At 57.6% G+C, this 27,802-nt stretch overlaps 4 protein-coding genes across 6 annotated transcripts; 2 read left to right on the top strand and 2 right to left on the bottom strand.

Annotated features, from left to right (window-relative positions):
* The first annotated feature begins 22 nt into the window (after positions 1-22).
* Positions 23-15,397, top strand: MMS19 (MMS19 homolog, cytosolic iron-sulfur assembly component). Its single transcript, XM_068139546.1, has 31 exons — positions 23-194; positions 4,094-4,142; positions 4,872-4,972; positions 6,504-6,589; positions 6,988-7,062; positions 7,585-7,654; positions 7,836-7,964; positions 8,176-8,237; positions 8,520-8,606; positions 8,921-8,995; positions 9,273-9,350; positions 9,652-9,790; positions 10,159-10,313; positions 10,523-10,601; positions 10,858-10,983; positions 11,303-11,381; positions 11,735-11,832; positions 12,191-12,331; positions 12,556-12,711; positions 12,924-13,023; positions 13,171-13,273; positions 13,371-13,445; positions 13,577-13,703; positions 13,790-13,890; positions 13,972-14,028; positions 14,135-14,321; positions 14,415-14,497; positions 14,596-14,760; positions 14,838-14,897; positions 15,012-15,112; positions 15,191-15,397. The coding sequence occupies exons 1-31, from the start codon at positions 98-100 to the stop codon at positions 15,216-15,218; spliced, it is 3,069 nt and encodes a 1,022-aa protein (XP_067995647.1). The 5' UTR covers positions 23-97; the 3' UTR covers positions 15,219-15,397.
* A 324-nt stretch (positions 15,398-15,721) lies between these two features.
* Positions 15,722-20,619, bottom strand: ZDHHC16 (zinc finger DHHC-type palmitoyltransferase 16). Of its 3 annotated transcripts, none has more exons than XM_068139547.1 (10): positions 19,328-20,619; positions 18,906-19,100; positions 18,583-18,671; positions 18,350-18,378; positions 18,017-18,150; positions 17,763-17,810; positions 17,088-17,173; positions 16,733-16,856; positions 16,588-16,658; positions 15,722-16,244 (listed from the first exon to the last, which is right to left on the bottom strand). In XM_068139547.1, exons 1-10 carry the CDS (start codon positions 19,658-19,660, stop codon positions 16,130-16,132), a joined length of 1,224 nt encoding a protein of 407 aa, XP_067995648.1. In that variant the 5' UTR covers positions 19,661-20,619; the 3' UTR covers positions 15,722-16,129. The 3 variants fall into 3 exon arrangements, with proteins under 3 accessions (XP_067995648.1, XP_067995649.1, XP_067995650.1); XM_068139549.1 differs by having other exon boundaries at positions 16,157-16,244; positions 16,738-16,856; XM_068139548.1 differs by lacking the exon at positions 17,763-17,810.
* Positions 20,620-21,843: 1,224 nt separating this feature from the next.
* On the top strand, positions 21,844-24,317 carry EXOSC1 (exosome component 1). The gene is made up of 8 exons (XM_068139551.1): positions 21,844-21,916; positions 22,330-22,445; positions 22,610-22,684; positions 23,265-23,353; positions 23,560-23,593; positions 23,720-23,770; positions 23,866-23,950; positions 24,052-24,317. The coding sequence occupies exons 1-8, from the start codon at positions 21,886-21,888 to the stop codon at positions 24,156-24,158; spliced, it is 588 nt and encodes a 195-aa protein (XP_067995652.1). The 5' UTR covers positions 21,844-21,885; the 3' UTR covers positions 24,159-24,317.
* A 556-nt stretch (positions 24,318-24,873) lies between these two features.
* PGAM1 (phosphoglycerate mutase 1) lies at positions 24,874-27,483 on the bottom strand. Its single transcript, XM_068139545.1, has 4 exons — positions 27,265-27,483; positions 26,605-26,879; positions 25,947-26,127; positions 24,874-25,861 (listed from the first exon to the last, which is right to left on the bottom strand). The coding sequence occupies exons 1-4, from the start codon at positions 27,401-27,403 to the stop codon at positions 25,692-25,694; spliced, it is 765 nt and encodes a 254-aa protein (XP_067995646.1). The 5' UTR covers positions 27,404-27,483; the 3' UTR covers positions 24,874-25,691.
* Between the last annotated feature and the right edge of the window lie 319 nt (positions 27,484-27,802).

Raw genomic sequence — 27,802 nt, 5'->3', positions numbered from 1 at the left:
CTGCAGCTGCCCCCTCACGGCCCCCTCTCCACGCGGGGGCCTGGCGCATGCGCGCGGTGGGAGGGCCGGTGGCCGCTGCCCTGGGCGCGGGGGTGTCATGGCGGCGGCCGAGGCGGGAGTTGCGGCGCTTGCTACCGCCGTCCAGGACTTCGTGTCCGGGCAGCAGGATGGCCGCGCCGCAGAGGTGGCGGCAGGTACCAGGCGGCTGCGGGGTGGGGCCGGGCGTGGGCACAGCGGCGCGGCCAGGCCGGGCCTGAAGCGGGCGTGGGCACGGTGGCGGGCTCTGGGGTTTTGGGGCAGGCTTTGAGGGTGAGCATGGGGCTGCGGGACTGGCTGTGGGTTTGTGAGGCAGGGTGTGGGTCTGGACACAGGCAGGGCTGTAGGGCAGGGTTTAGAATAAAAAACGTGGCAGGGCGCGGCAAGATGTGAGGGCGTGGGACAGAGCCTGGCCGTGGGCTGTGAAGCTGAGGCATGAGGTTGCGGTGTGGAGCAGGGCGTGGGGGAATAGGTAGGGCCTGCAGCTGTGAGCTGAGTATTGAAAGGGGGTTTAGCACTAGGGGCTGTGAGGCAGGCATGAGCTAGCAGCTAGAGTGAGGGGCCCTAGGGGTGAGGCCGAGTTGAACAGTGGGATTTTGGGGAGCTGGGGTGAAGGCAGAATTGTGTGGTTTAGAGATGGGGTGGGATTGAAGGCGCTAGGTCTGCTGATGGTGTCAGGGGCTGTTCTATAACAGGGCCTCAACACGAGGATGTGGCATGGCATGTGCAAACTGATGGGAGAATCAGGCTGCAAGGCCTGGCACTGGATGTGTGAGGGAGCTGCTGTAGGTGCTGCTGGGTATGGCTGGCTGGTGAATGGCCATGGCTGGGTAGTAGAGAAGCTGCCAGTGGGAAAAACACTCCTGGCCTTGCCAACATGCTGTGGGAGATAACTGATGCACTGGCTTCATTGACTCCTGTTTCTGGGGCCCAGGCTCTAACTGCCCTCACTGTAGTTTCTTCTCCTTTCCCAGGAGTACTTGAGGCACTTGGTTTCCTTGGATAATTTGTCTTTCTTCTTGAGGTAGTGATTCAATTACTTTGTCACGTCAGGGAATTTGCAGCTTCAGGAACATATATATTCTCTTCTATTCTGTTCTGTAAGGATAAGGTGACATGTTTGTGTTTTCAGATAGTGTGTTTTGGAAAGATGTTGAGAGAACAGAGAAGGACTGTCTGGGTTGCATTACTTACAGACCTTTCCCAAGACTGATGGATTGTGAACTGATCCATGGTGTCTTGGTGGTGAGATGAGCTGGCAAAATGGGAAGGTAACTCAGTGGTCCATGTACCACAGAGTGAAGAAAATGCCAAGGCAGCTTGGAGGAGCTCACTAAATTGTGTGACATTCAAGAGCTGCACAAAGCCTTTGGCGAGTTAGGCGTAGACAGGGAAGATAACCTTACAACTGCTGCTGTCATCTGTGGTCATGTTACAGAAGTGCTCAGAGGAAGCTTTGTCTCTTTGAAGACACACAGAAAGAAAAGCCACCCCCGCCCTCCCTGCCTCCAGCTCTCATCAACCGTATGGCACTTGTGACAAACCTGCCTTGACAAGCGAGGGGGCCGGCAAGGACCCTTTGGCCCTTCTGACCTCGTGTAGAATCACACATCAGAAAGCATTAAATTACATCATGTACCCTTGAGCGAAAGGGGAAGGTTTTTTCTAACCTCGTGGCTGTTGTGCAATTGTTGGAAGAAACTCAATGTGCTTCTCCCATGTATTGCTGAGTGCTAAATTGAATGTAGTTTGGCAAGTGGAAGAAAGGCCTTGGTGCTGTCACAGGTACCTTGGACAGTGAGTGTCAGAAGGAGGCTGAACTCATGCTTGTTAAAAGCTGGGGAGAGAAGAGTGTTGCCATCACAGGAATCCACCACATGCTCCCCATGAATGCTGTGCTCGTGTTTTGAGGGCGTGGGTGAGACAAGAATTGAAAGTTTGCAGAAATGATTAATGTATAGAAGAACTCTGTGTGAAAGAGGGACAGGTGTGCCAGGAAAGGGAGCAGCTTGATTCCAAATAAGAGTCCAGCAAAGGGTAAATGGCTTGCTTCTGTTTAGCCCCTTGGACTATAGGAACACCAGAGCCTACTGGTAAGGAGGGTGCTGAGATTCAAGGTGCTGCTGCCAGCTGTGGAGGCAGAAGTTCCACGGGCCCACCACTGTAGCTGCTGTGCTGAAGAGGCAGGTCCAATTACAGCTGTGCTTGCACTTAAGCTGTGGCCTGTGTGGTTCTCCCTGTGAGCAGGAGGCAGCACTTTGCAGGCCATGCTGTGGGGCTAGTGTGGTCATGCCACAGGAGGCAAGGCAGGTCACACCCCTGGGTCCCTGAGAACAGAGTGAGTCCTCTCACTGTAGCTGGGCGAAGGAGCTGCTAACCACAGGGAACATCATCAGCCAGCTGTGGTTTTATCACTGCACTTCAGCTCTCCCAGTTGATTGAGAGAACTGCAGCTTTGGGGAGATGCTGCTTTTGGTCTTGGCAAATGCAGAGAGGCAAAGTGCTTGGCCGCAGACATAGCTTTTGTCTCGGACCTTCCCCATGAGGGCATGAGGGCTTCTCGTGGGCTTGCAGAGTGGGCTGTTGGTGTTCTGAGTGTGAAGGAACCGTCTGAGCTCTCCCAGCAGCCCACTCAGCTTTGTGACAGTGCACAGCCCCTGCTGGCTATTGCACTTCTGCAAGACATTTTGCTGATGCCTTGCATCTGTCACTCAAGGCACCCCCTGTTCAGTCTGTGCCTCCTTACTCTGACCTGCTGGGCTCCCTCTACCCACGTTCTTTCTCACTGCTGTGCCAAGCAGGATTGGAAGCTCTGTCTATGGACTCAGGGCTGCCTGCTTTTAGAAAATGCTGCCACCTCTTCTCCCATCACCACAGACTGCTCTCTCATGAGCAATGAGACTTTACTGGGATTAATTGCTTAGGAAGAACCAGTAAATGCTTGCAGGAGCAGGAGGTACTATCTGAGACAAGGCCTGGGAAAGCCCTGAGTTAAATAGCTGGGCTTCTGAAGGGATGAGTGCCCTGTCAGCTGTGTAGGCAGGGCACAGCTGAACAAGGTCTCCTGGAGTGCCTAGAAGCTTTCCTATGCAAAGAGGAAGGTGCTTTATTTTGTGGAGGAAAGCTGTTTTGTCCAGATATAGTGAGGGCTGATGTTTGTTTGCCAGCAGTGTTCCTTGTCACCTGAGCTACAGCTTAGGGGTCTGAAGGTAAGACAGTCCTTGCCTCCTGCCCTGTGTCTGACCATGGGGCACGTACAGAGCTTTCTTTCCTACTGGGAAGGTGTCACATTGGCAGTGGGTGGAGAGGGTGGAGAATCTTCCCTTCTGCCAAGACTCTTGTAGGATGTGGCAGGTCCTTGTCAAAGCCTCTGGAGGAGTGACTCCTTCCCCAGTTGAAATGCAAAAATATTGAGGCAGGAGGTGAGTGAGGCAACCTGGCAGGATGTCTGAGTCACAGCTGGAAATAGACTCCAGGAATCCCAGCCCTTTATCTTCCTCTGACCACAAAGCTGCCTTTCTCCCTTCTCTCCATCTTGCATGGAGTTTGCACAAGTCTTGCTCAGCATAATGTGGAGGTAGTGGAGCCAAGGGGGGAAGCTGGGTGATCACTGGTGTCTGGGCTGTTTGCTTGGCCACTTCTCCCTTGGGAAGCACCTGGGGAGCTGCCCTCTGTCTTCTGCTGGTTTGCTCACATTTTTGGGTTTGGGGTCTTGGCAAACTGGGGCACAGTGAGGTTGCCTCTCTCAGGAGCAGCATGGTGGTGAATGCAGCCAGGCTGTGAGGAGAGGTGCAGGCAAGTTCACCCCTTGCTGTCTGCGCTCAGCTGTCATCCAGTTGAGGCAGCTCTTGGTCCCAGATGTGTTTGCAGGCAGGGCTGGAGGCAGGTCCACCAGCTAAGAGCACGTGGCTCCTTTGGTGTGTAGCAAGGTGCTGGTATCCAGACAGCCTGTCCTGCTGCAGGGCAGGGGCTCTCCCCTGCCATCCAGCTCCAGCACCATGCCTGTCTGATGCTCTGAGAGTCTCTTTGGTTAACTCTTTTTACCTCCTTTCTCCAGGGGTGAAAGATAGAAGCTGGACTGTGCTGCAGCTTGTGGAAGCCCTAGGGTAAGAAAAGTTTATTTGTGCTGTATGTTGTGTAAGGGCCTTGCAGAGGAGACTCCTGCAAATACAGATAGTGAGAAGAAAAAGTGCCCTGGCAGCAAGGAAGCTGTCCAGACACAGCACAACAGCCTGATGTGGTGCTTTGCCCTCTCAGGATTTGGGAGCTGTTTGAGAAGGAGAAAGGTTGGAGTGGTTCTTGATGCTTGCCCAGGATCAAGGAGAGCTGTTCTAGCAGGCAGCAAGTTGCAGGGCACTCTTCATTTGGGACTGTCTCCACCAGGAGGACATCCTCATGCAGCTGTACTTCACCACATCATGAACTGCATGGAATGCAGCTTTTGCTTCTGTCTCTGAGCTGTCATGGCCTGGGACTTGAGAGGGTTGTTATTCCAGGATGAGGGCTGGATTTACCTCATTGTAAGATGCTTTGCCCTTTATAGGCCCTTGTGATCTTGGGAGCCTGAGCTCCAGGTGCAGAGCATCGTATGAGAGCAGTTTCTTTGGTCCAACTTGAGAAACTGAATTTATGGCTGGGTGCATGCATGCAGCATAGTCTGGAGAAGAGGAGTCTGCTCCCACCCTGCTGGCAAGTCAGGCAGGATTGGGCCACCACTCCCCTGCCCAAAAAGCAGCACCTCTTTGTTTTCATAATGTGTCTGCTCAGGATGTGTTTCCTGCTTGGGTGTCCTTGTTTACAACAGGCCTCTTGGGCTTTCTTCCTACTTGGTCTAGGTCTTGCTTGGAGAACACAGACCCTCGGATGCGAGGGCGAGGCGTCCAGCTGCTGTCGCACGTCCTGCTCCAGTGTTACTCCCTGCTCCAGGAGAAGGAAGGTAAGAACTGCTTTGGACCCTTGAGTGGCTCCTGGCAGGCTGGAGACAAAGGCTGCCTGGTTGAGTGCCTGTCCTGCAGTTGGCAAAGGAATTGATTTAGCACTGTGACAATTTTGTGCACATCTCTGAGCAGTCAAAGGCCAAAGAGGGCACAGGGCCTCACCCTGCAGCCTTTTTGCCAACATTGCTGCACAATTTGGGTGCCTCCCTGAACACACCTGGGCTGCAGCTGGTGCCCCTGGCAGCGTGTAGGTGTTGCACACCCAGGTGTGCTCAGTGCCACATGGGATACCTTAGGGACACATCTGCATGTCAAAATCCTTTGTTGGTGATTCAGTGCAGGAAACCATCATTGACAAAGTGAGTTACACCGCAGTCTTGTGGCCTGCCCAAAATAACTAGGGGAAGTCTGGGACCTGGGAAGGAAGGGAGATCAGCATAAAGATGATAGTGGAGTGGAGGACTAGGGTAGGGTGAGGAAATTGTTCTTGAAGGCAGGGAGGGCTGGCAATGTTAAAAGTTTCACAGCAACTGGCTGGCAGTGGGGGAAGCCAGTAAGTTCAGCCAAACTTTGACTTGCACTGGGGGCCTTGCAGATGGGTAGGTGAACCTGTGGCTGCAGGAAGGCAAGGCATGGGGGAGGTCCAGCTAGGAAATAAAGCACAGAAAGGTAAAGATGGAAGTAAAAGGTGCTCAGCCCTTCCCATCTGGCTGTCCATAAGTGTCAGACTGGTGCCAGGCAGGGCCGAGAGCAGCTGTGCGGGGAGAATACACACAGACTAGCTGCTGGTAGAGCTGGAGTCAAACTGTGATCGGGACTGGTGTGCTCCAGAGGGGTAGCTGGAGGTGGGGAGGTTTGGTGGGAATACCTGGCAGGGTCAGGGCAGCTGAATGAGCTGAGATGGAGCGAACTCACCAGGAGCTCTGGAGGAGGGTGGGCAAAGCCAGGTCCCTGGCAGGATGTAGGTGGCTACTGCAACACCCCCAGCTGGCCCTGTCTCCCATCTCATCCCTCCTCACGCAGTTAATTTCTGAAGCGCTGCGTCAGGCTGCCTCCTGGGGGGTGTTTCTGCATCATCTGTGGGCACAGGATGCTGCTAGCTGGCTCTTCCAGTCTGCTTCCTGCTGCCACTCCCCAGGCGCCCGTGGCAGTGACTCAGGGACTGGGAACGTGTTGTGGAGCCCATCGAAGGGAAGCTGGAGCTCCTGCTTCAGCTCTGTGCCCCACCCCACAACATCCTCCAGCCTCTGCTGAGCAGGCATCTGCTGCTTTTCCACTGGTGTCTGCACCCACGTGTCTGGGCAGGCCAGGGCAAATGCCTCTTGGGTAGCTCTAGCACCTTTGCAGTGGCCAGAGGGGTGCACTGCCTTGCTGCATCAAACGTGGGTTGCTGAAGGTGTTGAAGCCAGGTGGGTGCACCAAACAGTGGCAGTTTGTTGTGTTCACCAGCGTGAGATGTGCTTGCTCTTGGTTTGACACCCAGTAGCTGTGTTTCCTGGTACTCAGGCAGGTTGTGTCTGTTTCTGACAGTGCTGCATCTGGTCCTGTTCTATGAGAACCGGTTGCAAGATCATCACCTCGTGATCCCTTCAGTGCTCCAGGGACTCCGAGCGCTGGTGAGCTCATGCCCTGCAGCACTGGGATGTGCTCAGGATGGTGCCTGGGAGGTGCAACACCTGGGCAGAGTTGGAGCAGCATGCTGAGCGGGGCCCCACTGGGTCAGCAGCTCCTGCCCACCGCTGTTGTCCTGTCTCCTCTCTGTTCTTGCTGTGCCTCTTGCAGAGGGGCAGGGGAGAGGATGTTACCCTGAGTTCGTGCCCTGTACTGCCACTGGGGCAAGTATTCCCCAGCCACTCAAGGGAGCAGCACAGATGGCAGGCATCTTGTCCTGTCCTGTGTGGTGGGGTGGTGAGCTCTCCTTGGCTTAGGAGAGGATTCTGCAGGTGTCTGCTCTGCAGAAGTGGGAGCTCTGTTCTATAGTTTTTCATTGTTGCTTTTCTTTTCCTGTCCCCAGAGCATGTGTGAGGTGCTGTCCCCAGGGCTAGCAGTGTCTGTGCTCAAAGCTATCTTCCAGGAGGTGCATGTGCAGGTGAGCAATGTGATTTCTCTGCTTCCTGGGTGTCTGGGGATGGCCTGCATGCCCTGAGGGCTGAGCACATTCAGCAACAGTGCAGTGCATTCTACACCACAGTGCAGTGCTCCTGCAGAGCTTGGAGACTTGCATGTCTCACTGCAGAGCGAGAGGATCCTGTTTGGCCCTTGGCCTCTCTTCTCTCAGCCCTGGTGTAATTATTTCCTTGGTTCTCCAGGCTGCATTTAAGTGTCCTCAGCACCCAAATTTCAGACCACTTAGGCTGGCCAGGCCAGTGTCTGGGCCTGGTGTAGCTGTGGTGGGGCATTCATGCTGCGATGAGGACAGTCAGGTTCAGGTGCCATTGCTTAGGCAGGTGCACACTTTGCATGTGGTAAGTGGGATGTGCGTGCTAGGAAGTAGCAGCTTAAGCTCTTTGGGGTCCTGCCCAATTCTCAACTGTATGTGCTGCCCTTGGGTAGTGGGGAGCAATGCTGCCATGTGTAGAAGCTGTTTTGATTGCTCTGCTCCTCCCTCCAGTCTCTGCTGCAGCTGGACCGCCACACAGTCTACAGCATCATCACTAACTTCATGGGCTCCAGGGAGGAAGGTGAGGAGACCGATGGCAAAACTACCTGGGGATCGTCCAGGCTGGGAGAATGACTCACTTCTGCCTTTTCTGAAGGCTCTGTTGCTCTGCCTGGAAAGGCTGTGAGGCTGGGGAAGCTGGGCCAATTTCATGCCACGTTGGTCTGATGTCCTTCATGTGTTCACATTCCTTATTTCTGCAGAGCTGAAGGGCCTGGGTGCTGACTTCACCTTTGGCTTCATCCAGATGATGGACGGGGAGAAGGATCCTCGCAACCTGCTGGTGGCCTTCCAGATTGTGCGGGATCTCATTGCCAAGAACTATGCCCTGGGTGAGCTTGTGCCTGCTGAGCAGAGCTGACCAAGGGACATGTTGCTTTTCTTTGAGCTGTTGGAGAGATGGCCCTTGGATCTGACCAGGGCTGTGAGTGTCTGTGATGTGCTTTAGGAGCTGCAGAGCCATCTTGTTGTGGGTGTTAGGCATAGCTGCTGTGCCTCTCTTACCCAGCATCTTTGCTCATGTGCTCTGTCCTTTCCCTGCAGGTCCCTTTGTGGAGGAGCTGTTTGAAGTGACATCCTGCTATTTCCCCATTGATTTTACTCCAGTGAGTGAGTCTGCCCTTTGCCACAGCCTATCCCGCCTGGTGTTTTCTCAGAGGGTCTTATGCCCTCCAGGGGGAGGGTTAGGAGGGAAGGGTGGGCAAGAGTCTTGGCTGGGCAGTGTTTAGCTGTGTGCTGTGGTAGGCAAACTAACAGACTGGTGCCAGGCTGTCTGCAGTGACTGGTATTGCTGCAGCCTTGCTGGAGATGAGGTGATGCAGCTTTGGCTGATGGCTGGGTTGGGAGGTCTTCCGACCAGTGACCTGCTCTCTCTGCTTCCTTTCCAGCCCCCTAATGATCCTCATGGCATCCAGAGAGAAGACTTGATCCTGAGCCTCCGGGCTGTACTGGCCTCCACACCCCAATTTGCTGAGGTAAGAAGTTTCTAGGAGGTTCTTGATCACCTCACTGTTCTGTGATCACAGACTGCATTTCATAGTGCTGCAGGTCCTGCTATGGCTATGTGGGAAGAGAACATCTGGGATCAGGAACCTGTGTTGGGGCAGCTCTGTGTCATCCTGGGGCTAGGCATGGGGAGGGTGCTGGCACTGACACTCTGGGAAGGGGCTGCCTGTTGCAAGCATCCCTCCTCCTCTGCTCTCCTGGTAGAGGCTGAGCTTGAAGCCCTGCAGGGCCACAAACAAGGTGGTGCAAAAGGTGGGCTGAGTCTATGTGCTTCTCTCTCCAGTTCCTGCTTCCTCTGCTCATTGAGAAGATGGACTCAGACCTACAGAGTGCCAAGCTTGACTCCCTGCAGACTCTGGTGAGAAAGGATCCCCTAGTCCCTTTGGTCCACAGCTGGCATGTGGTGGCAGCAGCCAAGCCACCTCTTGAGTCCTTCTCCCTGCCAGCTAGATCTAGACTCCCTTGCAGAGCAATAATTTCTAGGGTCCTAGTTTGGCCTTCATCACTCTTTCCTCTTTTTCTCGCGAGTGGTTTGTGCAGTTCAGCATGAGCCTGACAGGATGGTCAGTGTCCCTGCTCAGTGTTCTTCTAGTACTGGCTTCTCTCTGATGCTTTCCCTTGGCTCCCTCTTGCAGACCGCCTGCTGTGCTATCTATGGGCAGAAGGAACTGCAGGAATTCCTCCCCAGCCTCTGGTCATCTCTGCGCAGGGAGGTGAGTACTGCAAGGCCCTAACAAATGCTCCACCATGGTTGGGCCCCTGCTGAGCAGGAGTTCACAGCCAGATCAGGTGGGCTCAATATGTCCCAGCAGCCCACACCTTGGACAGCCCCAGATGAAGACTGAGGGAGCAGGCCAGTCCTCTTGGTGTGTCCCTAGGGTTTGTGCCTCACAGCCTGTTTGAAGCACATGGGAAGTGAGGCAGGAGCCTGAGCCCTTCAGCCTGCATCGGGAGCATGAAGTCTGGGTCTGGGCTCAGCACAGAGCTTAGCTGATCCTACAGCTTCTCCTGCAGGTGTTCCAGACAGCAAGTGAGAAGGTGGAGGCAGAGTGCCTGGCTGCGCTGCACGCCCTCTCAGCCTGCCTCTCCCGCTCTGTGCTCAGCTCTGACACTGAGGATCTGCTCAACTCCTTCCTCAGCAGCATCCTGCAAGGTAGCTATTGCAGAAACCTCTCCTGCCCTGAGCCTGCAAGCATGCTTCTACCTTAGAGATCTGCCCTCTTGTTCTGTCGGAAGCCTCTTTCTTCTCTTTCTAGCTTTATTGTCTTCTGTAAGGGAATTGGCTGCAGGAAGGGAGGAGGAGAAAGGGGCACAGTAGGAAATGCCTATTAGATGCAGTGGCTTTCCTCTCTGCTGGGGTTGAGGCAACCAAGGCTGTGCAGGTGGAGCTGGGAGAAGCATCCGTGTTAGGGAGGCTGTGCAGCAGCTTAGAGCTGCATGTCCCAGCTCAGATATCAGCTGCGTCCCCACCCGTGAAGCAGAGGAGCTCTGCTGGCGCAGCTGACACCCAGCCTATCTCAGATTGCAGGCACCATCTGTGCGAGCCTGACATGAAGCTGGTGTGGCCGAGTGCCAAACTCCTGCAGGCAGCAGCGGGTGCCTCTCTCCGTGCCTACCACCAGGTCACCTGCACCGTCCTGCCCCTGCTGCTGGAGCAGTACACCAAGCACCCGCAGGTGAGGGCTGCACCCTGGGCTCTGCAGTCAGAGGCAGCAGGGCTCGGTGCACCCTCTGGCTCTGCAGGACTTGCTGAGAGCACAATGTCAAAGTGGGTGTCCTTCCTTGTCTGTAGGTGGGGACCCCGCTGACCTCGCAGATCTGGACTGAGGTGTAGCTCTGTGCCAGCAGCGACAATGATCTAGATTATGCCTTTGTGTCCCTGCAGAGCAGCCAGAGAAGAACAATCCTGGAAATGCTTCTGGGCTTCCTGGAGTTACAGCAGAAGTGGGGACTTGTAGAAGAAGGTGAGGCTTGCCGGTCCCTCGGGAAGCACCCATGCCCCTGGGGACCGCTGGCTCTGGTGTCACCTCCCATATGCTGACAGAGAAAGAAAGCTCACTGACCTGGGCAGCTGCATGTGCAACCCCCTGCCACGTGCCAGGGACTCTGTTTGGTTGGATGGCAATGGGCAGGGCCCCAGAAGGGGTCTATCAGGTGCTGTGGTGGTGGCTGTGTGGTAACAGCTGGGCACAGGCACTGACTCCAAGACTCTCTCTCCAGATGAGAACACTCTGCTGTCACTCCGAGCCTCAGTTTGCTCTGTGGTGTTCTCGGCACTGACGGATCCCAGTGTGCAGCTGCAGCTGGTTGGGATCAGAGCACTGACTGTCCTGGGCTCCCTGCAAGGTTGGTGTCTTGTTTCCTCTAGGGATGCAGAGGGAGGTCTTACACTGCTTTGGGAGGTGTGTTGCCACATGGCTTCTGGAACGTCCTTGCCTGCTGTCTGTAGGTGCACAGAAGCAGTGGCAGCACTTTTCACCTGGGCCATGAGCTTCAGAGACACTGGGTCTGCCCCTTGCCTCTTCAAGCTGGACACATTTTATCTCTAGTGTTTGTCATGCTGCTGCATTACTGCCAGCCTGGACAAGGGGGAAAGTTGCTGGCCAGAGCATGGGCGTCTTTACCTTTGGCTGAAGGTGGGATTCCTCTATGGCTCTTGTTGCAGGCTTCCTGTCTCCATCTGACCTGCAGCTGGTTGTGGATCACCTCATCCGTCTTGCTCTGCATGAGGATTCCCAGAGCAGGTGAGGGGTGGGCTGGTGCTGCTGCAGTCATGCATCCTCTGGGGAGAAGACTAAAGCCTGGCTTTGCTGCAGAGAGGAGCCAGAGTCCGGGGAAGCCACAAGAACTGTCTTGACTAAGAGACTGTGTGGGTATAAGAGCAGAGGTATAAACCAGATGATTTGTAGGCTGGAAGTTAGAGGAGTTCTGGGCCTGTCAAAGTAGGGGGCTCTGGTCTGCATTGTCAGTAAGGTAAAAAAGACAGACTGTTGGGAAATGGGTTTCTGGATGCACAGATCTGGCCCAGATCTGTGCAGCTGGTGTACAAGCAACCCTGGGTTTGCAGTGTTCATGTCCCCTCCTTCTCTCCTGGCAGTGAAGCAGCAATGGAGGCAGCTGGATCTCTGGCCCCCTTGTACCCAAAGGTTTTCTCTGGCCACATGGTGCCCAGGCTTGAAGAGGAGCTGCAGTCAGGTAGGTCTGGCAGCCTTGAGAAAGCGAGTGGTGTCTGGTTTGGGGTTGAAGCCTACCCCATTCCTATTTGGCTTCTACCAGGCATTGGGGCTGTGCCATGTGTCATAAATTGGTGGCTCTCCTTCGGGGTTTCTGGCACTGCTGTGGTGGCCATACCTGATGCTGGCAACCAGCCTGTGCAGCCAGGATCCGCGCTATGGGGAGGAGCTGCCCAGCCACAGAGCAGGCAGAGTGCCTTGGGCATGACACTGCTGAGCTGCTTCACCCCATCAATCCTGGCACAGTCTGGACCCTGAATGCCCTTGGTCAAGGGGGCTAGGGGTCACCTTAGCACCTCTCGGGTGACTTTCCTCTTCAGAGCGGGAGGAGGAGAGCTCCCATGACCACTGCTCCCTGTGGCAGCGCTGCCTGCAGGCCCTGGCAGCTGTGTCTACCCACACCAGCATCGTGAAGGAGACTGTCCCTGTCCTGCTTCAGCACCTCCGGAAGGTGCAGAAAGGTAATGCTGCAGCAGGCAGCTCATGGAATGCAGCTGGGCAGGAGCTGCCTTCACTGCTGGTGACGGCTGGGAGAGAGTGGGGGAGGCAGTGGTGTGAGGAGCTCTGGGCCAGGCTGTGGATCCCCTTGGTGGAACGGCAGTGGGGTGGGCTGTATTGTCTTGGGATCCCAGTGGGGTTCATGGGGTGGATGCTGCTGCTGTTCCATGGTGACTGTGCCCTGCAGGGTGCGAGGCCAGGAACACCCAAGGCATGGTCTCCGTGTGCCAGAGCCTGCACCGCGTGGCCCTGCAGTGCCAGCAGGACGACGATGGCTACTGGTACTACCACCAGACAGTGGTACCTTGCCTGCTGGCCATGGCCGTGCAAGCTGCCATGCAAGGTAGGCGCCCGGCTGGAGCGAGCCAGGGGAGGGCCTGCAGCTCCCCTGCTTCCGGCCCTGCAGCCAGCGCTGCTCCGCCGCCCTCCGGCGTCCGTGGGCACTGCAGGCCTCGCCTCGCCTGGCCAGGGCCGGTGTCGATCAGGAGGCTGCGCCTGCCTCCTCCATCTGAGCAGGGGGCGCCAGCGCGTCCCTTTCCTCCCGCTTGCCTGCAGAGAGCGCCCACCCACTGCTGGGCAAGGCAATGATAGAAGAAGAGGTGCTGGCTGCCATGGTCCCTGTCATCAGCGCTGCCACCACTCACCTGAGCCCTGAGTAAGTGATGCCAGGCCCTTCATTAGGAGGAGGAGCCAAGCTGCACTCCCCCAATACTACTGTCTCTTCATAGGACCCTTCTGGCAAGTACCCAGAAGCTCTCTGGTGACCCTCCAGAGCGGCACATTGCTGTCTCCTTTCTCCTAGGCTGGCTGCCCAGAGTGTGTCTCATGTGGTGCCCCTCTTCCTGGATGGAGAGGTCTCCTTCCTGCCCCAGAACAGTTTTCCCTGTTCCTTCCAGCCCTTTGAGGTGCTTTGGGTGCTTGGGGTTGCTGTAACAGGCAGAGAGTGGGGATGTTGGCTTAGGCTGGCAGCAAAGTCTGTGATGACCTGTTCTTCACCCACAGGATGGCGAGTGCTTTGACGCACAGAGACGCCTCATTGCCCTCCTCATGGCCTTTGTCTGTTCCTTGCCCTGCAGTGTAAGTTGGTGGTGAGCAAAGTGGAGAGGGGCCCTGTTCGAGCACCATCCTGCCTGGCTCCACAGTGAACTGCATGAGTAGAAAAGAGCAGCTGCAGTCCCAGGCTTTAGCACACTCCACATCTCTTGCAGGTGGCAATTCCTCAGCAGGAACGACTGCTCCGGGAGCTGCTGGCACTGAGCTGCTCCTGCAACTGCCCCTTCACAGCCACCACAGCTGCCAAGTGTTTTGCAGGGCTGGTGAACAAGCACCCAGCAGGTGAGGGGGCTGGGGAGAACACTCAGGGTCCCTGCCTGCTGGTGGCAGGGACAGAATGGCTCAGCTTGTCCTTTCTGTATCCCCAGGACAGCAACTGGATGAGATTCTGCAGCTTGCAGTGAACAGAATGGAGCCCAGCCTTGCGGAGGGGCCCCGGCGAATGCAGGCACTCACCTTGCTGCTCTGGGTAAGGTCTGCCCTGGCAGTGGGATGTGGGAAGAGCCAGGGCAGGGGCCAGCCCAGTGCTGATTCTGCTCTGCCTGCACAGGTTACCAAAGCTCTGCTGCTTCGCTACCACCCCCTGAGTTCCCACCTGACGGACAAGGTAGGTGGTATTGGGGCTGGGCAACATCTGAGGAGCCTACCCCCCCATGTCTGGCTGGGACCCCCCAGGAGCCAAGCACCCTATCTCAGGCCTGTCTCATTCACAGCTGCTGGGCCTGCTGAGCGACATGGAGCTGGGCCCTGCGGTGGCTGACGGCTTCTCGCTGCTGATGGCGGAGCCCCCAGATGTGCTGCACAAGGGCTGCCACGCCGACGTGCGCATCATGTTCCGCCAGCGCTTCTTCACCACCAACGTCCCCAAGCTGGTGCAGGGCTTCCACGGGGCTGGTCCTGGTGAGCAACCACCCCACAACCCCTGAGCCAGGGAACTGGACCTGGCATTCCCTCCTCCCCCTAGCTGTGTGTAACAATCTCTGCTCTCTGCAGATGTGAAAGCAAATTACCTGAAGGGCCTGTCCCATGTGCTCAACCACCTCCCCAGGCCTGTGCTGGTGACAGAGCTGCCTACGGTGAGAGCCAGCCTTTGTGGCAGGAGCAGGGGGTTTGTCACAGTGCAAAGGGTGTGGTAGGGAGTTACTTGTATCTTCTGTGTCTTCTCCACCTACAGCTGCTTTCTCTCCTGCTTGAGGCCTTGTCCTGCACAGACCGTGTGGTGCAGCTCTCCACACTGAGCTGCCTCCAGCCACTGCTGCTTGAAGCTCCCCAGATTATGAGCCTGCACGTTGACACACTGGTCACAAAGTTCCTCAGCCTCACCTCCAGCCCCACCATGGTGCGTATGCTCCCTCCTTCCCCATCCAAATCCCTCTTCTCCACTCCTTCTGCAGCCCTCAACTTTGTCTTTTCCAGGCTGTCCGCATTGCTGCCCTGCGCTGTGCCCATGCACTTACCAGCCTGCCTGCAGCTGTGGTAAGTACTTCTGCAGTAGCCTGCTGCATGCAGAGGGGTAAGGGAGTCCCAAACCTCTTCCTGGGGGGCATCCAACACCCATCTTTCTCACTTAGAGCCCTTTCTGTCCTACAGCTGCTGCCATACAAGGCCAGAGTTATCCGGGCGCTGGCAAAGCCTTTGGATGACAAGAAGAGGCTGGTGCGGAAGGAGGCAGTGGCAGCACGGGGGGAATGGTGAGTGCATGTGGCAGGAGCTGCTGGGGTGGTGGCATGTTGGGGATGTAGCTGATGGTACCATCTCTGTCCCCACAGGTTCCTGCTGGGGAGCCCAGGCAGGTGAGCACCTTCTGTCCCCTCCCTGTGCTGACCGACAACATGACCGGACTCCTGCCAACCCATCCAACCGCTGCCATGGACTCTTAGAGCCCAGTACTGCCCTGAGTGCCAGGGCTGGAGCATGGGGGCTAGCAGATAGCACCCCTCACCATGGCACCTTGCTGGCACCCCTCCCTTCTTCCTGGCACCCGGAGTGGGGAAGCAGCTGTGCCGCTCGTGGTTTACCCTGCAGCCGGAGATAGTGATGGACAGACTGGCCACGTGTGAGCAGAGGGCAGGCCTGGGCACGCACCTACGGCGTGTGGCTACCCACCTGCCCGAAGAATAAATACCTGTTTTGGTAGAGCTATGGGGAGGTCTCTGCAGCTCAGGCTGGGACCTCAGCATCCATTCATAGGTTGAGTAGCTAAAGTTGCTGCTGGGCTCTTTGCAGCAGGGAATCTTGAGCTTCCCTCTTCTCCCCATCCCAGATCTGTGCCCCTCAGCAGGTAAAAGAGACAAGCTCACTTAAAAAAAACAAACACAAACGTATTTATTGGATGGTCTTAAAAAGGCTCCCTGAGGAGTGCAGGGCAGGGATGCCATCCTCTCTGTCCAACCCTGCCAGAGAGCCAAAGTGGGCCACATGGTAGCCTGTACCTGTGCCAGCAAAGGTAGCACCTTCAGCTAGAGCAGGGAGCAGCAGCTCTGTCACCTTTCTCCAGGGCTGCCTGCAGCCACCAAGGAGCCAAGAGAGCAGGTGTCCAGGGCAGGCACTGACACTGTCCCCAGAATTTCCCATGTTTGACTTCAGTCAGTGATGCATGCCAGCACCTGCCTTCCACTGTGCCCTTGAGTCAAGGGAGCAGGGGTGGCAGAGTAGGGTCCCTGTGCACTTCCCTGCCTGCAGGGAGGGATGTCAGCAGCACCTGGGGCTCAGATGGCCAGGAGTGGTGCACGCTGCTCAGTCACACAGGGAGGCAGGTCCCAGCTCAGGCCTGTCCCATGGGGCAGGTGTGAAGAGGGCAGCAGGACACGTGTGAGCCAGTGCCTGTGGGGAGAAGAGTGAGGCTGTAGCAAACAGCTGAAATTTTGGTGCTTCTCAGCTCTACAGAGCTGAGCTAGGGCTGTGAACCCATGTCCCAGAGCTGCCCCAACAGCCAAGCTCTTCAGCCATGCCTATCTTGGCAAGGGCTGCTGGGTAGGCCAGAACTTGTCACTGGGCTAGGGACACACAAGGCAACTGAGGCTCAGGTCCTCTGTTTTCTAAAGCCCTAGGGCAGGGCACAGCACAGAATGCTCACTGTCCTGCTCTGCTCCAGGTGCCCAAGGGCAGTCCCAATACCCCAGCACCTGTGTGAACTACTGAGCCCCGTCACCTTCCTAGGCTTTACCTTGGCACATCCACACCCAGGAACACCTTCCAGTTATCCCAGCTGCCGTAACTGTAGGGGTTCCTGAAGACCTGCAGGCCAGAGAGACATGCATCATGTCTGGCTCTGCCCCAATCAGTCCTCCTGCTCTGTAGGCTGTGCTCACCTTGCCTTTCTTCTGCAGTCTCTGCCTCTCCTTCTTGTTGATGTGTCGCTCAATGCTGGTTTCCCCACGAGTGATGAGGGCAGCATGCCACAGTGTGAGGGCACCCAAGGCCAATGCAACTGAGCTAGGGACAGGTAAGGGACAGCAGGTTGCACTCAGCTGTGCAGGGGGCTGGCTCATCTAATCCCCTGTGACGCTGCACCAAAATCTCAGCTGTGTGGCCCAAGAGTTGGTAAAGCAGGGTCATCTGCTAGGGTAAGCCAGTCTGGCCCCAGGGCAAGAGACAGTGAGCAATGTCGCAGTGGGGGCTGCACACTGCTTTCCCCCCTGCCCCCAGGTCCCTACACCTCCTCACCTGCACAGGACCCAGAGGTAGACCACACTTTTGTGAAAAGCTCTCTGCCGGAAGTGGAAGGTGGGTGGTGGGGTCTGGTAGTATGTCTGAAAGAGAAGCAGAGAAGGGACATGGCCCAAGTTGCTTTATAGCTTGAAGCCAGACACAGAGACCACTGCACACGTCACTGATGAAGAGCTCAGACAGCCTGAAAGGAGTGCAGCTGGAACAGCACAACAGCCAAGGGTGATGGGGAGACAGCCTGAGACATCTACAAGACAGACAGACACCCAAGAGTTGGCATGGGTGAGAAACAGTGGGCTGGAGGTCAGGGAGCAGGTAGCAGCCATGGGGCAGTCAGGACACCACCACAACTGGTGTTCATGGTGAGGTGGTAGACATTTGCACTGCTGCAGCTTCCCCAGATGAGGGGGGCCTGAGCTGCACATGCCAAGCAGCTGCTGCCAGCCAAAGCCCCTGGAAACTGGGGGCATAGGGAAGCGGACCCCAAGCTGTTGGAGGCAGTGGTTGTAGAAGAACTGCCCAGCCAGCCCCAGCTCTCTGACATAGGATGAGCATGGTGGCTGGTTCTGGTTGTGGGGTGCTCCTTAAGAGCAAGGCCCCGAGCAGGACCCTGTCTGCAGGACAGGTCTGCTCCACACTGCCTGGAGCAGCTGTGGGGCAGGGATGCCCTACCTGGTTGGCAGCCACCTGCAGTCTCTCCTTCTCAAGTAGTTTCATTCTCTATGGGGATGGAAAATGGCACCAGTTACCTGTCTCAGAGCAGGGGACCATTCCCCCTCACCCTCCCGCAGGACCAGGACAGCTGGGGGCCTCAGAGGAGGAAGAGGGTGGAAGCAAAGTCACTATAAAGCCAGGTCTGGCCCAACCTCATTCTGCAAGCTCAGCCAGGGGAGCCCAGGTGGTCCCAAGGCAAGGTGAAAGCTCACCTCAATGGCTGTGTACGCGTCCCGGAACATCTCCCAGCCACTGATGCTGCAGTAGATGCAGCCCATAGTCATGAACAGGCAGAAGGAGAAGAAGTAGCGGTGGTTGTAGTGTCCCACACAGTTGTTGAGCCAGGCTGCCTCTGGGGTTAAAGGTGTATAACTGACAGACCACAGCTCCAAACCCACCCCAGGGTCTAGGGCACTTCTGGTCCTACTGCCCAGCATGCTTCCCCACGATGACCCAGGAGAGGAGTCACCACCACAGCAGGGCAGGGGGATGAAGGGCCAGCTCCTCCCAGGAGACTGGTGTGGGTCAGTACTGAAGAAGGATACGACAGTGGTGGTCCATCTTCAGCACACACCTGCAAGGGAGGAGAGCAGCATCAGTGTCAGTGTAAGTGCCATGCTTGGGAGGGGGCAGGCAACCCCACCACCTCTCTGGCCTGTGCAAGACAAGAAGGCAGGAGAGGGGTGGGGACCCAGTCTCACAATGTAGCAGGGGGCAAGAAGAGGGGGTCTCAGAATCTGCCCCACGTGCTGCAGTGGCCAGAGAAAGCAAGCCTGACCTGTTGCAGATGCTGCAGTGGTGGGTGCGAGCCGGCTTGGGGGCAATGCATTTCCTGCAGATGGAGACGCCAGTGAGATCGTCCTTGGCCTGTGCACAGAGCAGAAGAAATTTATGTACCCAGAGCTACACTCATACCCTGCTCCCCATGCTCAACTCTCCTGTGACCCCCCCCAGCCTCCCCAGCCCACAGTGCCTGCCCTAGGAGTCCCAGTCTGGAGGCCTCCTACAACCACCAAGCTGGTTTAGCTATTCCCAATGATTATCTATAACTTGTCCCCTGCACCCAGCTAGGAAAGGCTTCACTGCTGGTCAGTGCCTCACCTGTGGTGGGTGCCCAGGTGAGGTGGTGATGGCCATGTAGTAGTGGAAGACAATCATGATGAGGTTCCAGTGTCCATAAGCAAGGTGCCAGCAGATCCAGGCAGGCGTGTAGGTCTGCAGGATGAGGGGCAGCAGGCAGATGTACACAATGGCTACAATGGAGCTCGTCAGTCCAATGACCAGTGCCACAAACACCTGCGGGAAAGAGGCCTGTGTCACCAATAGCACCAGCTATTGGTGCTTTCTGCCTGGGAAGGTGCACAGGCAGGGTATGGCCACAGGAAACCAATCTGAACCACACACAGGTCCCCAATCCCTTCTTGCCCAGGCCACAAGCAGCCCTGAAACTCAGTTGCCCAAGAAGCCCACAGAGAGGTGCCCCGCGGCCCGGCGAGGACACTCACCACACCACGGGTACTCACCACGCCAAACCACCGGGTGACGTGGTCCACTAGCCAGTAGACAGGCTCGAAGAGGGAGTCGAGCACCACGTCGCCGTTGGTGAAGGAGTTGTAGAGCAGGGAGCGGAGGCAGAGGTGCCCATAGTGCCACAGCTGCTCCGCTTGCCGTACCAGCTTAAAGCGCCGCCGCCGGCCCAGCCGCAGGCACTTGAGGAGCAGGCGCATGGCTGCTGCAAACATCCGCTGCCGGCTCCTCATCCCTGCCTCGCCACGCCTGGGGGAAGAGGAGCTCAGCGTGGGCAGCCCACCCAGCTGCCTGCGTGTCCCCAGGGAACGGTCTCCCCTCCCAGGCATGCTGATGCTGGTTGCCCAGCTCCCTGCACCAACTGCACAGCAGGACAGGGGCCTCTTCTTTGTCCTGCCTTGGGACGCGGAGCGCAGGGAGCTGAGCCCAGACTCCTGGAGACTGTAGTGCCACTGGGAAAGCTCTCTGCTTGGAGCAGGTCTGGGCTCAGATGTGCCCTGATCCCATCTCGTCTTTCCCAGTGGGGTGGGGACCGGGGGAGTGACATGGAGGAAACCAGAGAAGACACGAGCACCCCGGATACTGGGCCAGTTACAGGGACAATCCCAGCCCCAGCTCTTCCCAACAGATTGGGGAATGGGGGAACCCACACAAGATATAGAGGATCCAGGAGAGGATTACCCTCCTCTCCTAAACCGGGCTGAGCTGCTACTTCCCTTCCCTCAACCTCTGGACCAAGCTGTAGAAGCCATCCTGCACCTTCCCCAACATCACATCCCCACTCTTGAGTCCAAATACTTCTTCCTTCTTGTCTGGATCCACCTTGGACAATGTCAGGCACCAGGAAGAGTGGCCCAGGAGCAGCCCCAGGGTGAAGCCATGCTGCGCAGCACTTCCCTGCCTGCTGAGCCACTTATCCCACCCAAGAGCTGCACTGGAACCAAGGAGGAACCTGAGCTGGCCCAGCAGCTGGGTAAATGATCTGCAGGGCTGGGCCCCCAGGGCTCCAGGTAGGCAGCGCCCATCAATATTAAGCAGTGAGGCTGCCCCAGGGTCCTGCCAAGGCACATTCTGAGCCTGGGCCAAGTGCTTGCCTTGGCACAGTTCCAGGTAGTGATGCCACATCACAGAGTTCCTCCAGTGGGGACCAATTCCCTGTTCTATTGTGCCCATGGCACTTCCACCAGGCAGCAGCTGGAAGGGTAAGGACAGGAGCTGCAGCATCCAGATGGCTGCCCAAAGAAGCCAGGGGCTCCCCTCTGCCCCGCCTGACAAGCATGGGCCTAACCTCAAGGCTGGGGAGCAGCTGGACATGAGAACACCAGATCCACCAGCCCACTCCTGGTCACAGGTATTGCTGTACCCTGGTAAGTGAGAAGTGGGACATGCAAACCTCAGGGCACCTCCCTCACCTTCCCCTTAAATCTGTCAAGAGCTCTCAGGTGCAAAGTGGAGCAATAACTTCCTGCCATGCAGCCTTTGGATGGTGCCCATCCCTGAGCTGTCAGTGCGATAAGAGACGAAACACTGCAGCTAGCGGCAATTCTTGGGGTCAGCCCTCTTCTCCAAACAGAGCACTTCCCTACCTCTCAAGAGAGGTTTCCTTGCCTACAAAAGCCAGCAGCTGCTGCTAGAGAGCCCTCGAGGGAGAGAGCCAGGCTGCCCCAAGGCAGCACTCCTCTCTGTCCCTAGGAAACCGCCTGCAGCAACAGTCACCGGGATGATGCGCCAGCAGAGCCATACAACCTTCTCGGCCCAGTCAGGCACCGCCCTAACCTAGGCACAACCAGGTGCTTGCCCTGTAGGGTCCAGCCACTCAGCCCCCAGCCCTGTGGCACCTTCCAGCGGCACCCAGTTTCACAGTCCCCCAGTTCAGTAGCACCTTGCCTCACGGTGCCACGACACCCTCAGGCACCCAGCCCCCATCATGCAAAGGCTGCCCACAGCAACAGCAAACACGCCTCAGCCCCACTGCACCCAGCCCCATCACACCCGGCATCCCCAGCCTCACACCACCACCAGCTCCTCTAAGCACACAGCCCCCTCCTTCCCCCGCCCGCTGCCTCCCAACCCGAGTACCCCCCACAGCAGATACCGCCACTGCCTCCCAGCCCCACAGCACCCCAAGCCAGGCTCACAGCAGCCCCTCTATGGTCTTTCCGCCTGGTCAGGCCCATAGCACCCTCCCGGCCCCCTGAAAGCCCACGGCCCCTCCCAGCCCCATGCCGCCCCGCAGCAATAGCCCCACCCGGCACCGCCGACCTGCCACCCGCGCCCCGCCGCCCGCTGCCTCCATGCCCGGAGCCCGGCGCCCGCCGCCCTCACGGCCCCACGAGCGGCGCCCGCCGCGCGCGCACTGCGCCTGCGCGCCGCCAGCGCCGAGCGTGTCGGGAAGCTCCTTCTGCCGGCGCTGGACTACAACTCCCAGTGGGCAGCGCCCCCACTCTCCGAGCCGGAATGGGAGAGCCAATAGCCACAACGCTTACGGCGCGGCCTTGTGGCTAGGGACCAATAGGATGAGGGGTTTCTGCGAGCGAAACCCTTGACGTTGAAGATGGCGCCTCCCGCTCGGTACTGTGTCCCCGGTGAGTGCGGGCCCAGGTGGCTGGCCGGGGAGCGCCAGTGCATGCTCGAGGCTGGAAGTTGCCTATGACAGAGGGTGGCCCGGCTATGGAGGTTGTCTGGGACGGAGGGTGGCCTGGGTGGCGTGCTTGGGTTGCTGGAGTGGGCTTCCGGGGCAGTGGGTGCCCGGGGCAGGGGAGGCGTGTGGGAGAATGCAGCCTGGAGCCGAGCGAGGCGGCTGTGTAGAATGGATATGCCCCGGGGGCTGCAGGAAAGCACTACCGGGGGACAGAGGAGGGTTGTCCGGCCACACAGGGTGGGCAAGCAGCGGGCAACGTTCCCTGGGGCCGTGCGGAGCCTAGGACCCTTGGAAAGAGAGCAGGACGAGGATGCAGGCTGCCTTGGCAGCATCAGCCACTGAATCCTTGTCCCTTAGGCGAGCGGCTCTGCAGTGCCGAGGAGGCTACAGCTGGTAGCGGGACTTACACCCGACATGGCTTCATCTTCTCATCACTGGCTGGCTGCATGGAGAAGAAGAGTGAAGACGGTGGGGTGAGCACAGCCACAGTACCCATTGTCCTTCCTTAGAGACAGCTGCTGGGTGCTCAGGCTGCACAGCCCCTTCCCAGTTGGTGAATCAGGCTCTGGGCTCGACTGGGTTTGTGGACTGAGCTGACCCATGTCCTGAGCTAACCCTCCTATTTGGTGTCCTGCAGCTGCCTGTTGTGTCGGTGGTGAGAGATGCTGAGTCCCAGCTCCTGCCTGATGTGGGGGCTGTGGTGACATGCAAGGTAGGGCACTGGAGTGTGCTGTGATGGCAAACTGCACAGCCTTTGCACTCTCTGCCTTCTTCTGATCTTTATTCTGGTGCACATATGGGGTGGGATGAGGAGCCCCTGGTACCCTCTATACAACACCCAGCAGGGCAGAGGAAGCCTAGGGACTCCTTTGAGTCCCTCACTCACCAAGAAGGCAGATGGGGGGCACCTGCCTCCTGACTTCACCAGCCCTAAGACTGAAGTGGGCTAAGGGAAGGCTTTATTTTGCTGTGCCATACTGAACTTTTTCTGGGGCAGAGTGCATGGAGATCAGTGCCTGGGGTAGCTTGGAGAAAGGGTGGCACAGACTGGGTATTAATTTCCTTATGGCTCTAATGATGGGAGAGGGACTGGGCTCACAGGATGTCTTAGCTGTGTTTGTGTGTCTTGAGTTGCACAAGTAAGCCAGGTGTCCCACCACTGCTTTGGTCACAGGCTGATTGAGACATGAGCTTCCAGTTCTGTCTGCACCCTGCTCGTTCACTCCCTGGAGTGGGTGCCTGGGGTGAGAGCAGACTGGACTTGGCACTGATTCCCCTTTTTGCCTGGGCAGGTTTGCAGCATCAATTCTCGCTTTGCCAAGGTGCACATCCTGTACATCGGCTCTGTACCACTGAAATCCACCTTCCGGGGCACCATACGGTAGGGAGAGGGCTGGGCTCTCTGCAGGATGGGGTGCCGGCTTTGCTGGGCAGTGCAGCCAGCTGCTTTGGCAGGATCTCTGCCCCAGGCACTGGGCAGGTGTCCAGCAAGTCCTGGCAAGCACCCAGAGAGTTAGGTGCAGCTTTTGCCACAGGCTGGAGGTCCTTTGCTCTCCGGCACTCAGATCCCTCCGTCTCATTTTTCAGGAGAGAAGATATTCGAGCCACGGAGAAAGATAAGGTCAGTGAGGCACTGCCAGTGACTGTGCTACTGCAGCTGTCCCTGCTTTCTGATAGTGGGGAGCACTTCTGCTGCTGCTGAGCACCCTGACATGCTCTGTGGTTTTGCCCATTCTTTCCCACACAGGTAGAAGTGTACAAGAGTTTCCGCCCTGGTGACATAGTCCTGGCCAAGGTTGTATCCTTTCCCTGGTGCTGGGAGGTTGTGCTAGGGACAGTGGGTTTGCTGAAGTCCTTTTGAAGAGGCTTTTCCCTTAACTCCCATCTAACAAGATCTCCCTGGGGGATGCACAGTCCAACTACCTGCTGAGCACAGCAGAGAATGAGCTGGGTGTGGTGGTTGCACGCAGCGAGGCAGGTAAGGGTGGGCTGTGGAGCTTGGACCGTTCTGCTTATTCCTTTATGCATGGAGGAATGCTATCTTGGGAAGGGGAACCCCTGACATGTGGTGTCCCTTAGGGGTTCAGATGGTGCCCATCAGCTGGTGTGAGATGCAGTGCCCACGGACACACACCAAGGACTTCCGTAAGGTGGCCCGCGTGCAGCCCCAGTTCCTGCAGACCTAGCCGTCCCCAGGGAGCTGCCAGGATCCTGCAATCCCAGAGGCTGCTGGGCTGGGGTCTGGGGCCAGAGCAGCCTCTGGGCTCCAGCCTTCTCTGTGCCTCCAAGAGGCTGGAACACAGAAGATGGAATTTCTGGGTTTGGATAATAAATATTTTTTGATAGCTCTGTGCTCTGTTCCATTCTGGCCCAGAGCAAGTGCTGGGGCTGCCTGGAGCATGCTGGTCTGGCTGCTATAGCAGAGCTCTTGAGACAGCTTCTGCAGCATTGCAGCTGCAAGTGTGTGGTCCCAGCCTGCTGCTGGGGAAACAAGGGGGCAGCTTTACTGCAGCAAGGCCAACGGCATGGTGCTCTGCAGCTCCAGGTGATCATCTCATGAGGTTGGTTTCCCTGTCAGTGGCAGGCATGTTTCCCCGTACTGGGGAACTGCAGTCTGTGGCTGTGCTCAGCCCCAGGGCACTCGATCTCTGCTGGCTCTGTGCCCTGCCTGCCTCTGGGGACAAGCGACTGCCACACCCAAAGCCCTGAAACCACAGAGCAGCAGGGTGTCACCCTCGGTGGCAGGGATTGCGGAGCTATGCTTTGCTCCTCGGAGCCCCACATGCCTTCTGCACCCCCACCGCTATACCCAGCAGCAATGGCTGCCTCACACATGCCAGGGGCTGGGTGAGGGGCAGCCCCACACATGGGAGCACAGGCAGAGGAAGGCAGGACCCACTGTTTGTTGCGCATGACTCCTTTATTGAACTGGAACAAGACAGCTGCTACGTCGGACAGTTACACTGGCCCAGTGCAAGGCCAGGCTCGCGGCACCAGCAGGGGGGAAGCCACAGCGACAAGGCTACTGAACACACATGTGGGATAGGGCACAACAACACCTGTGTCGCCAACAGGGCTAGGGTGGGCTTTGCCTGGGGGAAGTATGCCTGGACATGAACTTCCAGCCAACCCGCTTGCTCCCTCCCCTACCCTTGTCCAAAGGCAATAAGTTAAAGCAGGGGCTGGCAGAGCTAGGTCCCTTGGGTGCTGTACTGCATGCACCAGAATACAACCCATCCACTGTCTACCCATCCTGGTCCTTGTGCCACGTGCCCATGAGGGGAGGGGTACCCATCTCAGTCGCTGCCTGTGCTGTGCTTGCCCCGCTGCTCCCAGGATGACTACATCAAGCGACAAAACTACAGTAACCAGGTGGAGAGAGCTGTCAGGAAAGCAAAGCAGAGGAGGAGCCTGGCACTGTGAGGGATCACTTGGCACACCCCCCTGCAGACTGGGCCCAAGGGCTGCAATCTCAGCACAGAGAGGTGCATGGTTGTGGCCTAATAGAGCCAGAGCTCCTGTTCACAGCACGTGTGTGGCACCTCACCCTTGGGCAGCAGGCTGTCTGCAGAGGGGAGCCTGGTCCCAAGGGAACGGACCTAATCTGGGGAGCTGCTCCAGTTCTGCAGCTCCAAGTTTCTATGGCTGTGAGGGGTGTGCACAGAGGGGTGGGGGGATACTGGGGAGGCTTATCTACTACATGCTAACCTGCCCCACCCTCACTTCTTGACCTTGCCCTGAGCAGCAACAGCCTCCATGGCCTTGCGCACGGTCTCCTCGTCACCTAGGAACTGCATGGGCTTGACAGGTTTCAGGTTCTTGTCCAGCTCATAGACGATAGGGATGCCAGTGGGCAGGTTCAGCTCCATGATGGCCTCTTCTGACATGCCTGCAAACACAGAGGCACTGTAACTCATGCCTGTTCACACAGTGCTAGACAAGGCAGCTGGAAGACCCCCACTGGGCTATCATACCTTCCAGGTGCTTGACAATCCCACGCAGGCTGTTGCCGTGGGCAGCAATAAGGACTCGCTTGCCCTCTTTGATCTGTGGGACAATTTCCTCGTTCCAGAAAGGCAAAGCCCGGGCAATGGTGTCCTTCAAGCTCTCGCATGTCGGCAGCTGGTCCTCTGTCAGGTCAGCATAGCGACGGTCCTGGGGAAAAGGCCAAGCTTATGCAGCAGCCCAACACCACCACCGCTAGCAGCAGCCTTCATCCCACCATCCCAAATTCTTTGTCTGCAACTGCTATGTGTAGGTAGAGCTAGGTTTGGAAGCAAAGATAGCCTCTGAGGTTTGAGCCTGTGCTCATCTACAACTGGGGCTCTGAACCTCTCCTAGGAAAAACTGTATGTTGCTTGCTCTGGGTGAAGAGACCAAAGCAAACATCCGTGCATGGATCATTTGACTAATGATTAACAGTAGTATTGTCCCCTCTGGTTTGAATCTGTTCTGGGGTTTAACTCTCCAGGGAGGAAGTGGGACAAACAGCCCAACACCAACCAGCATGGCACTCCTGGCTGCTGCAACAGAGGCAGAAAAGACTTTGCAGAGGAAGGCAGACTATGCTAGAGACCTAAGCTGACTTTTAGGAGCCTCATAGCCAGGCAGATGAAGAGCAATGGGTCTTACCTTGCTGATGGTGCTGTAGAATGGGTGGTCAGACTGCATGGGAGGTGGAGGAATGTCGTAAGAGCGCCTCCAGATCTTCACCTGTGCCTCACCATGCTTTGCTGCCGTCTCAGCCTTGTTCAAACCCGTGAGGGCCCCATAGTGCCTCTCATTCAGGCGCCAGGTTCGGATAACGGGTAGCCACATCTGATCAATGGCATCCAGGACCGTCCAGAGGGTACGGATGGCTCGTTTCTGTACTGACGTGAAGCAGATGTCGAACTCGTAGCCGGCATCTGGAAAAAAAGAGGGTGGACAGGGACAGCAGGAAGGTGAGTGCCGGGCCTTATGCAACCGGTTACGGGCCAAGGGCGGTGGCCTGGCTGAGCCGGTAGCGGTCGCGTCCCCGCCGCCGCTCGTCTATCCTTGCAAACTGTTGGGCGGCGGGGCCGCCACCGGGACCGGAGAATTGCTTCCAGTACCTAGGGCTCTCCACACGGTACTGGAGCCCCCGTTCCGCGGCCCTCCCCACCCCCTCCATTGGAGGCCACCCTCTCGGCATCGGGGGACACCAAAGCCACTCCTATTAGGCCCGAGGCAACCACGCTATGCCGCATCCCCCCCACAGCCTACCCGCCCCCGTCCACGCTGCCCCCCCGCCTTTTTACCAGTCACCCGTACCTCGCAGGGCCTCGCCACCGCGCCGCGCCTCTTGCTGACCGGCGGGGCTGAGATCGGCATCGTACCAGCCGCTGAAGCGGTTCTCCAGGTTCCAGGCGCTCTCTCCGTGGCGGACGAGGACGAGGCGGTAGGCAGCCATGGCGGAGGAGCGGAGCAGAGGGGAGTCCGGCACGCGCGCACTCTCTCCTCACACTGCTGCCGCGCGCTACTGACGCCACCTGCGCGGCCCCGCCCCGCCCGGCTCGGCCAGGGCTGGCGCGCGTGCGCAGAGCGGCCGGCGGGTGGAGGCGCACGTAGTGCATGGCGGGGCCACGAAGGGCGGTGCGACCTTCAGGGCCGTGACGTCACGGCGCCCTAACGCATGCACGCTAAGTTATTGTAGCAGCGGCGCACGGGCCCGGTCTAAGAGGTTCCATATAGTTTTTCTCCTCTTCTGCCCCTGTAGGGGCATGTCAGACAGGCTGTCTTGCTGACGGCTGACCCTGAATCTCCCATCCAAGCCCCGACCGGACACACCCCCCTCAGCTTCTCCGACACC

The sequence above is a fragment of the Melanerpes formicivorus genome, unplaced genomic scaffold (assembly GCF_026170545.1).
Source record: "Melanerpes formicivorus ecotype bairdi unplaced genomic scaffold, bMelFor1.0.p_v2 SCAF_6, whole genome shotgun sequence".
Taxonomy (NCBI): Eukaryota; Metazoa; Chordata; class Aves; order Piciformes; family Picidae; genus Melanerpes; species Melanerpes formicivorus.
Note: the sequence above shows the minus strand (reverse complement) of the source record. Positions and strands in the feature narration are given on the sequence as shown.